This window comes from Pongo abelii, chromosome 10, assembly GCF_028885655.2.
Source record: "Pongo abelii isolate AG06213 chromosome 10, NHGRI_mPonAbe1-v2.0_pri, whole genome shotgun sequence".
In the NCBI taxonomy this organism is placed as follows: Eukaryota; Metazoa; Chordata; class Mammalia; order Primates; family Hominidae; genus Pongo; species Pongo abelii.
This window is the reverse complement of record NC_071995.2, coordinates 32,412,166-32,426,378: the sequence shown is the minus strand read 5'-3', so window position 1 is coordinate 32,426,378 and position 14,213 is coordinate 32,412,166. Positions and strand designations below refer to the sequence as shown.

The 14,213-nt window shown below is 39.4% G+C and overlaps 1 protein-coding gene across 7 annotated transcripts in view; it reads left to right on the top strand.

Moving 5' to 3' along the window:
* Positions 1-14,213, top strand: part of SINHCAF (SIN3-HDAC complex associated factor) — a 45,901-nt gene that overhangs the window by 28,463 nt on the left and 3,225 nt on the right. For all 7 annotated transcript variants that reach the window (XM_054526335.2, XM_009247594.4, XM_063711545.1 and 4 more), the window contains 3 exon segments: positions 2,660-2,759; positions 4,074-4,200; positions 10,223-10,373. In XM_054526335.2, coding sequence (XP_054382310.1) covers positions 2,660-2,759; positions 4,074-4,200; positions 10,223-10,373 — 378 coding nt within the window.

Sequence of the window (14,213 nt, the reverse complement as noted above, 5' to 3'; positions counted from 1 at the left end):
AATGTGCTAATAAGAAAAATCACTTATTCTAATTTAGGCTGTTTAAGTTTCCTGCTTTTTAAATGAATCAAACAATGCTGACAGCCTACTTTTTTCCAGATTATAAGGAGCTACCACATTAATTGTGAAGCCCCTTATAGTTGTAGCTAGACAAACCCTTTTGTTGTTGGCTTCCTTTTGTGGTTAATTTTTAAAAAGGCTTTTAAAAAAATTACCCTTGACTGGGTGCAGCGGCTCACACCAGTAATCTGAGAGCACTTTGGGAGGCCGAGGCGGGCGGATTGCGAGGTCAAGAGATTGAGACCATCCTGGCCAACATGGTGAAACCCCATCTCTACTAAAAATACAAAAATAAGCTGGCCGTGGTGGTGCACACTTGTAGTCCCAGTTACTCCAGAGGCCAAGGCAGGAGAATCACTTGAACCCAGGAGGCAGAGGTTGTAGTGAGCCGAGATCATGCCACTGCACTCCAGCCTGGCGACAGAGTGAGACTCCGTCTCAAAAAAAAAAAAAAAAAAAAAATTACCCTTGACCAGGTGCAGTGGCTCACGCAAGTAATCTCAGCACTTTGGGAGGCTGAGGCAGGTGGGTCACTTGAGCCCAGGAGCTTGAGACCAGCCTGGGCAACATGGGGAAACCCATCTCTACAAAAAATACAAACAAAAAACTCACCAGACGTGGCGGTACATGCCTGTAGTCCTAGCTACGTCGGAGGCTGAAGTGAGAGGATCACCTGAGCCTGGGAGGTTGAGGAAATGAAAATACTAAAATAAAAATAAAATTTAAAAAGGCATGGTTGGCACAGACCTTTTTGACACCTTCAGAATAGTTACAAAGTCCAGGATTAACAATAAATGATCAACAAATGTTTTGATAAGAAAAAGTGGTGAAAGTAATTTCTAACATGGGAAATCATTCTTTTTATCTTTTCTTTTTTAAAGAGACAATGTCTTCCTACGTTGCCTAGGCTGGAGTACAGTAGCTATTCACAGGTGTGATCATTGTACACCATAGCCTTGAACTTTTGGGCTCAAGTGATCCTCCTGTCTGAGCCTCTCGAGCAGCTGGGACTACAGGTGTGCACCACCTTACCCAGCAATATAATCGTTTGTTTGTTTGTTGGTTTGTTTGAGACAGAGTCTCACTTTGTCACCCAAGCAGAACTGGTGTCACTCACTATCATGGCTCACTGCAGCCTTGACTTCACTGGCCTCAGGTGATCCTCCCACCTCTCTCTCCTGAGTAGCTGGGACTACAGGCATGCACTACCATGCCCTGCTAATTTTTCTATTTTTTTGTAGATACAGGATTTTGCCGTGTTGCCCAGGCTGGTCTCGAACTCCCAGCTGCCTCAGCCTCCTAAAGTGCTGGGATTACAGGCATAAGCCACCTCATCTGGCCATTTTCATTTTTTAAAACTACAATGCCTCTCTGGTTTTGTTTGCTGCGAAACTGGAATATTATGGCACCTTATTTTACTTGCCAAAGTTAGCATTTGGATACTTCTGAAATATCTACACAGGCCGGGTGTGGTGGCTCACACCTGTAATCCCAGCACTTTGGGAGGCCAAGGCGGACAGATCAGTTGAGCCCAGGGGTTGGAGACCAGCCTGGGCAACATGGCGAAACCCTGTCTCTACAAAAAATAGAAAAATTAGCCAGGCGTGGTGGCACGTGCCTGTGGTCCCAGCTACTAGGGAGGCTGAGGTGGGAGGATCACTTGAACCTAGGAAGTTGAGGCTGCAGTGAGCCATAATCCCACCACTGTACTCCAGCCTGGGTGACAGAGTGAGATCCTGTTCACCCCCACACCCCCACCAAAAAAGAAATATATCTACACATTTCAAGAAAGATTAATTAAACAGCATTGTTTAAAACCATGATAATCAGAATCTCTTTTAGGTCTTGAGTTTTACTCTTTAATTTTAAAAGCATTTTTTTAAATTAAATTTTTTTAAAAAAAAATTTTAAAGTAGAGATGGGGTCTCCTTGTGTTGCCCAGGCTGGTCTCGAACTCCTGCACTCAAGTGATCTTCCCACCTTGGTCTTCCGATATGCTGGGATTACAGGTGTGAGCCACTGCACCAGCCTATTTAATTATTTAATTTTTTTTTTTTTTTTGAGATGGAGTCTCACTCTTGTTGCCCAGGCTGGAGTGCAGTAGTGCGATCTTGGCTCACTGCAACCTCTGCTTCCGGGTTCAAGCGATTCTCCTGCTTAAGCCTCTCGAGTAGCTGGGACTACAGGTGCACGCCATCACGCCAAGCTAATTTTTGTATTTTTAGTAGAGACACGGGATTTCATCATGTTGGCCAGGCTGGTCTCAAACTCCTGACCTCAAGTGATCCACCCATCTCAGACTCTCAAAGTGCTGGGATTACAGGTGTGAGCCACCACACCCAGCCTGGCCTATTTAATTTTAAAAGCATTTGTTATTTCAAAATAACCAAATTGCAGTACATAGAATTGGTTTGTTGAATCTAGAAGATAATTTTATTTCTGAAATATTCTATAGAAACAATGGAATGGGATCATCCAGGATGATTAAATTGTATCTATAAACCATACATAGATACAGTTTTTTCCCCAAAAGAAATGTGCTTGCATGAATTCTTTAAGGTAAGGGAGACTGATAAAAGTTTGATTGTTTTCTTATCAGATTGCATGAGACTCGTTCAGGAGACATCTGCAATGCCTGTGTCCTGCTTGTGAAAAGATGGAAGAAGTTGCCAGCAGGATCAAAAAAAAACTGGAATCATGTTAGTCCATCTTTCTTTTTTCTCAATTATACCTCTATTATATTTAAAGTAACATTAATTTTCCCCTAATTTAGGAAGTAATATATCCCTAGGGTAGAAAAGTCTGAAAAGAATAAAGAAAAACACTAGCTGCTGCTCAGATATAATTGCCTAACATTTTGGCATCTTTAGAACAGAATAGCCTGGTGTGGCATTTCCTTAAGGCTGTATCCAATATCCCCCTTTTGGAGATTCACAGTAAGCATTCACCTATTTTTAGGTTTAACCTAGTAATTCCCAGAGTTAATTAGACATGAATCCTTTTTCTTAAATCTCTTTGGATAACATGATCCTTTGAACTCAGGTTGGTACTAATGAACACATAGATTTTAGGATCAGACTTGAATTTGAATTTTGCCTTTACCACTTACTAGTTGTGGACTTTGGGCAGGTTATATTTATTCATGAAGTGCAAAGATAATAGCTCTCTTACAGAGCTATTGTGAGAACTGGATGAGATGGTGTATAGAAAGTATAACACATAGTTATCGTTCACACTAGCCTTACATTGTCCTTTGATGACAGTGTTATGTTATTATAATAAGTCATGATTTTGAAGATGATAACAACCTTCCTTTTTACATGGGGTAGAAATCTGCAACTAATAAATGTGAATGAATACCTAAGAAACAGGACCATATGGGGCGAGATCAATGGCTGGGCTAGACTGTGGGAGAACATGCTATTGCTGTCGTGTAACTTACCTCAGAGATTAAGGTGTATAGTGAAAAAAGCGTAAAGAATAGGCCTGAAGACCTTGATTCCAATCTTTTCCCCTCTCCACCCCTCTTACCCATTTACTCACTTGGTGAAATAAGGCAAAATGCATAATTTATCTTTGCCTTGTTTTCCTTCCGTCTAAAATTGGAGTAACAAAAATAGCCCCATTTTTTGCTTTGTACTGAAGATAAAAAGTATATGAAAGCTTTTCGTAAACTGCAAAACATTATCCTGTAGAAATGGAGTTGTTTTTAGGTTTGATTCTTTAACCTAGTTGGGTCATCCAGTAACGATTATCCCATATACAAATCTATTTAAATTTTTTTCCAATAGACTCCCACTATTACCCACTTCACAGGAAAGAATATCTTAAAAAACCCCAGTAGATAAATATTATTTATTCCCTTATGTCATGTGATGATTAAAGGTGCACATGGAGCTTCATCCTCTTTTCAGTATTAAAACTGTGGTTCTCAAATAGGCACGAATCTGACCCAAAGGGATACACTGGTGTCATTTAAAAAATATTATTAAATATTCAGTATTTTCTTCCAGGTGGTAGATGCAAGGGCTGGACCCAGTCTAAAGACTACATTGAAACCAAAGAAAGTGAAAACTCTATCTGGGAACAGGATAAAAAGCAACCAGATCAGTAAACTGCAGAAGGAATTTAAACGTCATAGTAAGTTTGATATTACAACATTAGTACTTAATAACTGTTTTGTTATTTTTGGCTGGGGGTGGTGTATGGCGTGTGTGGATCATTTTTTCTTTTATTGCTTTTTATAGAGAGCACTGGAAGGCAATGTTGACTTGGTAGAGATGTTATCTTATTTCTATGAAATCTTGGTACTCTTTCTGATTTTGATGTCTTAAGAGAGTATTTCTACTAGCTAACCACTTCAGACTGTGCTGAAACCACCCTGATGTCTTTATTGACATCTTAATTTTCTAGAAGGTGCATTTCTAGCTCGTTTACTTGATTTTTATCCATAAGGAAATTGAGTCCTGCAGATGTGCAAGAAGGTACGTAAATAATTAGGGGACAATCTGAGACCAAAGTCCAGGTTTTCTGGAAAGTAACTTTAGAAATCATAACTCACATATTGAAATACAGCCAACCTCAGGGCTTCTTTCAGGTTTAAGGGGCAGTGTGTGTTGTGTGATAGAATGAGAAAGGAATGTCTAATTAATGTCAGGTCACATGCTATTATTGGAAGTTTTGGGGGGGGGTTGCTGTAATGGCACATCTGTATTTTGGAATTGAGATTTTAGATTTTGAAAAGGAAATAAACTGCATATAATGTTATTGTCTAATAAATATCTCTATTACCCTTGGGGTTTGAAAGAGCATTATTGAACCAAACACATTAGTATTTTTACAGCAAAAAGTAGCAGTATTCACATTTAGTGGAATAAATAGATGGTACATAGGCTAGTCAGGTTTGTCTGCTTATAATCATAGCTTAGGTCATGCCAGATTTTGTGGCCAAATAGGTTAGGAATATACTTTCTGTTTCTAGATCTTTCTCAGAATTGCAGCTAGGGGTTGTGGATCTCTGTTGGAGCTCTCAGTACTTCTAAAAAATCTATAGGGCCCTGTTAGAGAGAACATTATCAATCAAGACAAATGGTTATAATCTTGTTTTAGAATAATGGAAAAAGACATCAAAGTTTAGTGACGGTAAAGTGAGGAGTGCAGGAGAACTCAACATTTTTTGAGCATTTTGGTATACTAAGCACTTTACATATGTGATCTCAGTTATTTCCATCTTAGAGCTCAGAATGGGAGGCACAAAGGGGTGATTTAAACTTGATCTGGGCCACTTAATAAGTGGTAGAGATGTAGTAAAATATTTAGGTAATATAAATTTGTATATGTATTTTAATTATACACTTACCTTTCCTAACCAGCTCTCAACCCCCCATCTCCCTAAAGATTTAACTCTGCCTTACATTCTCACTAGATGTTTTCTTTTGTTTATTTATTTTTTTTGAAACAGGGTCTCGCTCTGTCACCCAGGCTGGAGTACAGTGGTGTGATCTTGGGTCACTGCAGCCTCTGCCTCTCGGGTATAAGCAATTCTTGTGCCTCAGCCTCCTGAGTAGCTGGGACTACAGACATGCACCACCATGCCTGGCTAATTTTTGTATTTTTAGTAGAGTTGGGGTTTTGCCATGTTGCCCAGGCTGGTCTCAAACTGAGCTCAAGCAATCCACCCACCTCGGCTTCCCAAAAGTGCTGGGATTACAAGTGTGAACCATCACACCCAGTCCTCACTAGATGTTTTAATGAACATTTGGGAAACATTAATTTTCTTTTATCACTTGAAGGCAGAGGAACTGATTATTCATATGTATATTCTTAGCCCTTTCCCTTAATTATAGAGAAAGTGATACCTCACTTTTGCCTTACTTAAGGGAATATATTCAGTGTAATTTTAGATTTTTATTATGAAACTGTGCTGTGTAGTAGTTAGAGACTGAAAATAAATTCCTTTGATAATAAGGTGTGTAGATTGTGGAGGCTCAAACTGAAACAGGGTGTTCACCAGGTACATTATAAATTGCTGGCACCTTTGTGCATTGAAGCAGTTGGGAGACATGTGAATTTTTATATATCACCCACTAAATGGTCTGTGCTTCTGGTTATGTGCTTGCTTCTGTGCATCCTGCACATACCTGGCCTGTATTCTCTTCTTTCTTTCTTTCTTTTTTTTTTTTTTTTTAAGATGGAGTCTTGCTCTGTCAACCAGGCTGGAGTGCAGTGGCACGATCTCAGCTCACTGCAACCTCCCCCTACTGGGTTCAAGCGATTCTCCTGCCTCAGCCTCCCAAGTAGCTTGGATTACAGGTGCCCACCACCACACCCGGATAATTTTTTGTATTTTTAGTAGAGACAGGGTTTCACCATGTTGGCCAGGCTGGTCTTGAACTCCTGACCTCGGGTGATCTGCCCTCCTTGGCCTCCCAAAGTCCTGGGATTTCAGGCGTGAGCCACCGTGCCCAGCCCTGTATTCCCTTTTCAAGACATTTTGTGGTGTACTGGAAAGGCATTGGACCTAGAGTTACAGATCTGGATTTGAATTTCGGCTCTTGTCACTAGCAAATGTGTGACTCTGGAGTCACTTGACGTTTAACCATAATTTTCTAATCAGAGAACTGGGGATAATCAAGTAAAAAATGGCTTTGTAAAACAAAATAAATTCCTCTATAAATGTTAGCTATTCTTTTTGTGTCATCCTTTCCAAAATCTGCAGTGATTTCTGCTTGCTATAAAATATGGTTGAGAATTCCTAGAAAGTGTTTGAAGGTCCTATTTTTGTTTGAGCTGAGTCAGTTCCTGGAGTGTGTTTGGCTTCCACACTTTGCTCATTGACTTTGCCCATTGTCCCTACCGACTTGATGCCATCTAATCACTCCTTGATGCCTTCCAAATCCTATGTAATTTTTAAGACTTAAAATTGCAGTTTGGGCTGTGCATGGAGGATTACGCCTGTAATCCCAGCACTTTGGGAGGCCGAGGCAGGCGGATCACCTGAGGTTGGGAGTTTGAGACCAGCCTGACCAACATGGAGAAACCCCGTGTCTACTAAAAATACAATATTAGCTGGGTGTGGTGGCGCATGCCTGTAATCCCAGCTACTTGGGAGGCAGAGGCAGGAGAATTGCTTGAACCTGGGAGGCAGAGGTTGTGGTGAGCCGAGATTGTGGTATTGCACTCCAGCCTGGGCAACAAGAGCAAAACTCTGTCTCCAAAAACGAAAACAAAACAAAACAAAAATGGTCAGATAATTGAAATTTCAAATAGTTTAAAGGTATTAAGCACTTTCTAGGAGAGTGAGTTTTCCTCAGCAGCATAGAGGTGTCTATTGATGTTAATTATTTAGGAAGTCTTAAACATCCCACTAGACTCATTCTTTTAAAACCTGCTACTCTTGAGGATTTTGTTTGCTAAGTTAACATATTAAAAAATTAACGGTGCTTTCTTTGTTTCGGATACCTAATTTTATGCTGTTTTGTGTAAATATTTGTTAATATAAAATATTTGTGAGCTCTATTCAGAAAACATTTTCTTGACTGGGTGTGGTGGCTCACACCTGTAATCTCAGCAGTTTGGGAGGCCAGGAGTTCAAGACCAGCCTGGCAAACATGACGAAGTCCTGTCTACTAAAAATATAACAAAATTAGTTGGGTGTGGTAGTGCACACCTGTAGTTGTAGCTACTCGAGAGGCTGAGGCATGAAAATCCAAGAGGTGGAGGCTGCAGTGAGCTGAGATCCAGCCACTGCACTCCAGCCTGGGCGACAGAGTGAGACTCTGTTTTAAACAAACAAACAAACAAAAACAAAAACATTTTCTTGGCTAGGTGTGGTGACTCATGCCTGTAATCCCAGCACTTTGGGAGGCTGAGGTGGGAGGATTGCTTGAGGCTAGGAGTTCGAGACCAGTCTGGGCAAATAACGAGACCTTGTCTCTACTAAAAATTAAAAAAATAACCAGCCGAGTGTGGTGGTGTGTGCCTGTAGTCCCAGCTACTCAGGAGACTGAAACGGGAGGATTGCTTGAGCTCAGAAGGTTGAGGCTGCAGCGAGCTGTAGTCATGCCACTGCACTTCAGCCTGGGTGACAGAGTGAGATCCAGTCTCAAGGAAAATCAAAAGATAAAAATAATAAAAAACCCCAAAATTTTCTTTAGTCTGTTTCTTTCCATGCAGCATGTAACACAGGATTTGATGCCTTATAAATATTTAATAAGTACTTGATTGGTTATCTGAATTGAAGGATTGCTCTGTCCACGTGTCCTGGGACAGGCAAGGTGTATGGTAGGCCCCACCTGTGTTTATGAGGTTTATAATACTGCTCTTGCTGTGACGTGGCAGTACAACAGCCTTATAGCACAATGACTGTTAACCAAGAAACTTACTTTCTGGCTTGTACATTTATATGACATCTTCACATAAACAGGCAGAGTATTAAATCAGGGTTAGCTCTGCATCTAATGAACTGCCTTTATTCCTTATTAAATCAGGATCTTTTGTTTTCTCTTTATAGGTATAATGTCATTATTCTTTGGCTGCTTTCAAGATTTTTCTCTTGGTTTAGTTTATAGAGGTTTAATTATGATGTGTTTTGGCATGGATTTCTTTGGGTTTATTCTGTTGGGCTTTGGTTAGCTTCTTGAGTCTTAGGTTTATGTCTCGCCAAATTTGACAAGTTTTCAGCCACTATATTTGAGTACTTTTTCACCTCTGTTCTCTTTTTCCTCTCCCTCCAGGACTGCAATGACATGAATGTAGATGCATGTTTGACTAAGCTCCACAGGTTTCTCCTGCTCTGTTCATTTGTTTTCTGTGTCGTTCATATGGGGTAATTTCTGTTGTTCTTTCTTTCAGTTCACTGTTTGTTTTCTCTCTCCCCTCCATGTTGCTCAGCCCATCCACTGTGGTTTTTATTTTCTTTATTGTATTTTTTTCAGTTACAAATTTTTCATTTATTTTTTCCTTATAGTTTTCTATCTTATTTTTACTGAGGCTTCCTATTTCTTTGCCAAGGCTATGTTTTCATTTATTTCAAACATGTTCATAATTGCTCACTGAAGCATTTTTGTCGTGGCTGCTTTAAAATCTTGGTCAGATAATTCTATTGTCTTTGTCATCTTAGTGTTGGCCTTTTCATTTAGTTTGAGATCTTCCTGATTCTTGGACTGACGTAATTTTTTATTGAAACCTGGACATTTTCAGATTATGTTGTGAGACTCTGGGTCTTATTAACCCTTCTATTTTAACTGGCTTTTTTGACACCCCTCAGAGCAGAGAAAGAGGGAGGGGCATCACCACCCTGTTACCGCCAGGTGTTAGAATTCCGGTTTCTCCCTCAACCTCCATTGACATCTGAGGTCGGGGGGAGGGGGAGGCTCCTTGTTACTACTGGGTGTCAGGAGAGAGTTCAGACTACCACCTGGTGAGGGTGGCCTTGTACTTAGTGGGCCATAACGAAAATCCTGACTTCGCAAGGCTTCCTCTGACACCACACTGGTGTAGGTGTTGGGGTGCTTCCTAAGTCTTGTGAGGGTGGAAATGTAAGGCTCTTCACCTTAGCCTCTGCTGAGGTTAGGAAAGGTGTCCACAGTTTTTTCCGTGGGTTTGGCTTTGGCTGGAACAGGAAGGTTAGTGTTTAGAAACGTTTTCTGTCTGGCTAGGCTGCCCTTTTCCTGGTTCTTTGCTAGAGAGATCAGGTTTTAATTGGGGTTTTGGATTTTTGTTTTGTTGTTGTTGTTTTGGTTGTCTGTACCCATTGGCATTTCTGGGTGGCTGCTGCTTCACTTCCAAAGCTGGGGATTATGAGGCAAAAGGAAAATCCAGAAAAACTAAGGAACCTACCACCATGGCTTGCCTTGGGTCTTGAGCTCCCTAGATGATCATCAACTTTTGGAATCTTAGGTTTGTTTTATATATAATAATCCAGGGATTTTAGTGGTATAAGCAGGAGGAAAAGGAAAAAGTATGTCTATTCCATCTTCTTCACTTCTTTAAAAAACATGTTAGTCTGAATATCTTCAAATATCAGTAGTGCATAGAAAATGAATTATTTTTTACTTTTTCTTTTTTACCAACTCATTCACAGTGTCTTATGCTGAGGTTTAGTTGCAATTACATGTAATGAAATTGAAAATTTTATTTTTTCTTTTAATCTTTATTGCAGATTCTGATGCTCACAGTACCACCTCAAGTGCCTCCCCAGCTCAATCTCCTTGTTACAGTAACCAGTCAGATGACGGCTCAGATACAGAGATGGCTTCTGGTTCTAACAGAACACCAGTTTTTTCCTTTTTAGATCTCACATACTGGAAAAGGTAAAAGAAACAGAAAGTATCTCTCTAACCAGCAGACCATCTTAATTATGGGCAGTGTTTTTCTACTTCCTTAGCAATTAAATGGCATTTGGCAAACAGTTGGTAACACACGATTGCAGTGGATTAAGCAGGAATTGAGCAGGGAAGTGGGATTTTGTATGTTCTTCCTATTAAAATTTATTTAAAATAAAAATCACATCAAGGTACCTACATTGCCTATTGCTAGATAAATGGAGTAGAAAGACAATATGCAGTGGAGAGAATCAGTAAAACTAAGAGTTGGTCCTTCAAAAAGACGTGACCAAAAAAATACTGGAGATAAAGTGGATCAGGAAAAGGAGATAATACACATAAGCAATTTTAGGAAAGAGAAAAGAGACTTAGGTATAGATAAAGCAGAATAATAGGATATTATAGACAACTTTATGCCAATAAATTTGAACATACAGGTGAAGCAGGTACAGTACTAGAAAAAAGACATCTTGCTAAAGCTGTCTCAAGAAAAAGTGAAAAACCGAGATAATCTCATAATAAATTGATTCAGGCCAGACGTGATGGCTCACACCTGTAATCCTAGCATTTTGGGAGGCCAAGGTGAGGGGACTGTTTGAGCCTAGGAGGTTAGGGTTGCAGTAAGCTATTTTTGCACCATTGCACTCCAGCCTGGTGATAAAGCAAGACTCTATTTAAAAAAAAAAAAAAAAAACAAAAACAAAAACACAATAGGCAAGTTGTACTAAACATCCAGGAACAGATGATTGGGGCCTATGCACTGGCTTTTCCAGACTATGGATAAAATAGGGCATAGGCCCCAAGCATTTTTAAGGCTGATATAAGTTTGATACCAAAACTAGGGTTATTCTAGGTATGTAAGATTGGTTTGAACATGAGACGATCAACTAATATAATTTACCCCATTGACAGTTTCTTTTCTTTTTTTTTTTTTTTTGAGATGGAGTTTTGCTCTTGTTGCCCCAGCTGTAGTGCAATGGCTCAATCTTGGCTCACTGCAACCTCTGCCTCCCGGGTTCAAGTGATTCTCCTGCCTCAGCCTCCCAAGTAGCTGGGATTACAGGTGCATGGCCACCACGCCTGGCTAAATTTTTGTATTTTTAGTAGAAAAGGGGTTTCACCATGTTGGTCAGGCTGGTCTCGAACTCTTGACCTTAGGTGATCCACCCGCCTCAGCCTCCCAAAGTGTTGGGATTACAGGCGTGAGCCACCGTGCCTAGCCCACATTGATAGTTTCTAAAGGAAGGTGTTGTCTTCTTAGTGGTGCAAAGAAGGAGTTTGACAAATTTGAACATTCCTTTAAGGTTTAAAAAAAAAAAGTTTTAGCAAAATAGGAATAGAAGGAAACTTTTTTACTTAGACAACAGGTATCTTACAAAAAGTACAAAAGTACATAATACATAATTGTGATAAAATGAAAGCATTTTCTCTATGATCAGGAACAAATCAAGAGTGTTGACTATCACTGTTTCTATTCAGCATTATACAGAAGGCTCTAACCAATACAATATTGGTAGTAGTAGTGATAGTGGTAGTACCAGTAGTAGTAAACACTTTAGAACAGTGCCTAGAGCATAGTGTAAATACTTTAAAATACTTTAAACCACTTTAAGTTTGCATTTATTTAATCTTTTTTTCTTTTTGAGACAGAGTTTCACTCTGTAGCCCAGACTGGAGTGCAATGGTGTTATCTTGGCTCACTGCAATGTCCACCTCCTGGGCTCAGGCGATTCTCCCACCTCAGCCGCCCAGATAGCTGGGTCTACAGGCATGCACCACCATGCCTGGCTAACTTTTGTATTTTAGTAGAGATGGGGTTTCGCCATATTGGCCAGGCTGGTCTTGAACTTCTAGCCTCAAGTGATCTGCCTGCCTTGACCTCCCAAAATGCTGGGATTACAGGTGTGAGATACTGCACCTGACCTTATTTAGTCTTTATAACAATTCTGTGAAGCATTATGTGAAAACACAGGTACAAAGAGGAAGTACTTTAAGGTTACACAGTAAGTAGAGCAGGATTTAAATCTAGGCAGTTTGGCATTAGAATGATACATTTTATCATAGTGTTAGGAAATATACAATAATGTAGTAGTAAAATATCAAAAGCCCTTTGGAGGAGTTATGTAAAAATCATATGATATTGTTGAATAACATTTATTTATATATGTGTGTGTGTGTGTGTGCGCATGCATGCATGTGTGTATATATATATAAATAAATATATGTGTATGAAGAGAGAGAGAGACTCGCTCTGTCGCCTAGGCTGGAGTGCAGTGGTGCGATCTTGGCTCACTGCAACCTCCGCCTTCTGGGTTCAAGCGATTTTCCTGTCTCAGCCTCTGGAGTAGCTGGGATTACAGGCATGCACCACCACACCTTGCTAATTTTTGTATTTTTAGTAGAGATGGGGTTTCACCATGCTGGCCGGGCTGATAGTGAACTCCTGACCTCAGGTGATCTGCCCGCCTCGGCCTCCCAAAGTGCTGGGATTACAGGCATGAACCACCGCACCTGGCCATTGAATAACATTTAAAGACACCTAAATAAATTGAGAGGTATAGCACATTCATAGATATTATTAAACTGTTAGGGAGATGATCACCTTGTAGATTCAGGGTAATTGCAGTCAAAATCCCAACATACTTATGGAACTTTACAAGCTAATTTGTAATTTATATAGAAAAGCAAAGGGCCCAAAATAGGCATCTTCAGAAGAAAAAGAAAGATGTGGATAAACTTGCCCTAACAGAAATCAAGACATATTATGAAGCCATGGTAATTAATGTGTTTTGGGACTAGGAATAGAAAAATAAACCAATGGAATAGTATAGAGAGCCTGGAAACAAGCCCACATATGTATATAGCACTTGTTATGTGATACATGATGTGGGGGTGATTGGTGGGCGAAAATGGTCTGTTCAATAAGTGTTGCTAGGATATTAAAAACAACATGGTTATTCATATGGAAAAATTGGGCTTGGGTTCCCTACCTCACACCATAGACAAACACCAATTACAGATGCATTAAAGTAGAAAATAGATTATGACTTTTGAGTGGGAAAGGATTTTTTTATGACAAAGTACTAAGCATTTAAAAAAACCTCCAGGTTTGATAACATTATAATTATGAACTTAAATTCATCAAATAATACCATAAAGAAAATGAAATGATATCCAGCACATATATCTGACAAAGGATTAGTATCTGGAATATACAAACAACTCCTATAATAGAAGAAAAAGATAAACCAACCGAAAAATGGACATACTTAGAAAGGAATCATGAAATAACAAATTAAATGATAATGTGTTCAAACTTTTTGAAAATCAAGGAAATACAAAGTAAAATTTCAATGAGATACCATTTTATACTCATTAGATTGGTGGAAAAACTAAAATAAAGTCTATTACCAAATGTTGGAGAGAGGGTATGGAATGATGAGAACACTGTCAGTTATAGGTGTAAATAGTTATAACCATGTAGATAAATGGCCATTTTTGAGTAAAGTTGAAGATGTTCCCATTCCTATATGCCAGCAATATAAACTAGTAAAAACCTTTAGGATGTGTCCACTGATTTATACATTAAAATAAGAGTAGATAAATAAAACTGTGTTATATATTCACAGGGTAGAATATTATACATGTTAAAATGAAATAAAGCTCTATAACAATATGTATGGATCTCAATTAATGTTGACTAAAACATTGCAGAATACATTGTGATTCTGTGTGTGTGTGTGTGTTTGTGTGTGTAATGGATAACTGTGCAGTATGATTAGAGATGCCAACACACGGTGAAACCATGAAGTATAAAGAAAAGGGAGC